Source organism: Corapipo altera, unplaced genomic scaffold, assembly GCF_003945725.1.
Source record: "Corapipo altera isolate COAL_440 unplaced genomic scaffold, ASM394572v1 60105, whole genome shotgun sequence".
Classification (NCBI taxonomy): domain Eukaryota; kingdom Metazoa; phylum Chordata; class Aves; order Passeriformes; family Pipridae; genus Corapipo; species Corapipo altera.
In genome coordinates this window covers 1-2,146 of record NW_020889423.1, presented here as the reverse complement: position 1 = coordinate 2,146, position 2,146 = coordinate 1, and the positions used below count along the sequence as shown (strand labels likewise).

Genomic DNA, 2,146 nt, shown 5'->3' with positions numbered 1-2,146 from the left:
CAGATCTATCTGGTGGGTCCAGAAGTCACAATGACAGGAACTGCCCGCCAGCACTGAGTGCTGGGAGGAAAAACCCAATAGAGACAGAAGCCAGGACTTTCAAAGGCAACAGCACTCCCACCAGCAGCGTCGGATGTCAAATTCATCCAGTGGATCCAGAAGCTGCCGTGATAGGAGCCGTGTTGCAGCACCCAGTACTGGGAGCCCCACTCACCGGTGGGACAGTGGGACAGGGACCAACCGCTGACACGTCCCATGTCAGACAGGGAGGAGGAGCCCCTCGAAGGGAGGGAGAAAGGTGAGAGCAAAGTGCCCCTCCCTCAGCCTGGCAGAGGGGCTGTCGGGGCGGGCAGTACAGGTGCCATGCCCGGGGCCATTGTCTCTCTCCCCTCCAGCATGCCTGCTATGTCAGCGATCAGAGGCTGACCAGGACATCTGCGGGGAAAAACTCCAGATAAATGGGTTCTGTGTCCATGAGTTCTGCCTGGTGAGTAGCTCCGTGAGCCCCCTCCATTTTTTGACAGGCAATCCCTGCCACTCTCTGCTCATCACTGCGTAACATTTTTCCTGCAGTTTTTTGCCAGCCACCTCCTTCACCACCCGGCTGATCGAGTAGGACTCAGGATTTTCCTCCCAAGGGATATCCTAGATGTAGTCTCCCGGGAAGCACAGAAGGTGAGAGCCTGACAAGAGCAGGGAGATTTGTGCCAGGCGAGGTTTGCTGGAGCTTAGCCCAGACCCCAAGCAAGAAAGCCCAGCCTTTCCAACCAGCTCTGGGAGAATGAGGAGGCCCTGAGGCTGCTGCTGATGGGGCTGCTCTGCTCTTTCCAGAGCTGCTGCATCTGTGGCCAGAGCAGGGCCACGATCTCCTGCTGCGAAACAGACTGAGACCTGAACTTCCACCTGCCCTGTTCCAAGCAGGGACGCTGTGTCACCCAGTTCATTACACCGTACAGGTACCTCCTGTCCCTTCCTTGCCACCACCACTTCTTACCTCACCCACCCCTTTTTTCCCCCAGGGCCTTCTGCCTCACACACAGCCCAGAACAGGCAGTGGAGGCGACTCCAGAGCCGGGCACCGAATGTCTCATCTGCATGGAGCCTGTGGAGCACAGAAAGACCTTCAATACCATGGTGTGCCCAGCCTGCAAAACCACCTGGTTCCACAGGGACTGCATCCAAGTAGGAGTGGTTCCCTCACCCCAGGGGGCACAGCAGGGGCTCAGCAGCATCAGGGTCTCACTCTGGCTGCTTGTGTTTCTCCTGCAGGGACAGGCTCTGAGCTCTGGATTTTTAACCCTCCGGTGCCCCATCTGCAGAAACAGGCAGGAATTTCTCGTGGAGATGTTCACCATGGGGATCCGAATCCCCTTCAGGTTGGTGTCCTTCTGCCTGGCTCACGACACAGGGGATGCAAGTGGCAAGTGCTGTGCCAGGGCCTGCCCCAGCAGTCCTGGCCCTGCCCTGTTCCATGAGTCCCGGGTTCAGCTTCCCACAGGAGCTGGAAATGGCACAGGGGGAAGAGCAGGGACCCCCTGCACCTGCCCGATGCCAGGGCAGAGGGAGCTCATCAGTTTTCCTTTTCCCATCAGGCTACCATCATGGGAGAGCGACACTGCATTCGATGAGCTGGGAGAGAGACACAGGCACTGTGATGCCAGTGAGTGCCTTTGTCCAGGAGGCAGGCAGGAGGCAGAGGAGGAGGGGTAAGTTGCCGAAGCTGCACCCCGGGGCTCTGCAGGGCTTGAAGCAGAAGGACCCAGGAGAAGAGCTCAGTCAGATAATCCCATGCTTTGGACACTTTGTCCTCACCTCCATGAACCCTTTTGCTTCCCCAGGCCCTGGCAACTGCTCCTGTGCTCCTCCTGTGCTGCCGAGGGCACCCACAGACACTGCTCTGGCCTGAAGGACAGTATAACCAGCTGGGAATGTGACGGCTGTGCTCGCCAGAGCACCCACAGACACCGCCGTGGCACGACAGTCTCCACGAACAACTGTGATTGTGAGAGCTGTGCTGAGTATCTCACATGTAAGAAGCAAAGCACCTGAATGCCCCTGGGTCAGGTGCCCCTGGGCCTGGCAATGCGTGCCCAGGGTGGTCTTGGCAGAGCTTGTCAGCTCCAGGAGGGTTGGGGGCACTGCTCTG

At 58.5% G+C, this 2,146-nt stretch overlaps 1 protein-coding gene across 1 annotated transcript; it reads left to right on the top strand.

Moving 5' to 3' along the window:
* Positions 1-204: 204 nt before the first annotated feature.
* LOC113942208 (PHD finger protein 7-like) lies at positions 205-2,064 on the top strand. Its single transcript, XM_027633347.1, is given in 8 exon segments — positions 205-294; positions 392-487; positions 574-675; positions 832-956; positions 1,020-1,182; positions 1,270-1,376; positions 1,593-1,706; positions 1,839-2,064. Coding segments are annotated over 8 exon segments (957 nt in total). The 5' UTR covers positions 205-255; the 3' UTR covers positions 2,050-2,064.
* Positions 2,065-2,146: the final 82 nt, after the last annotated feature.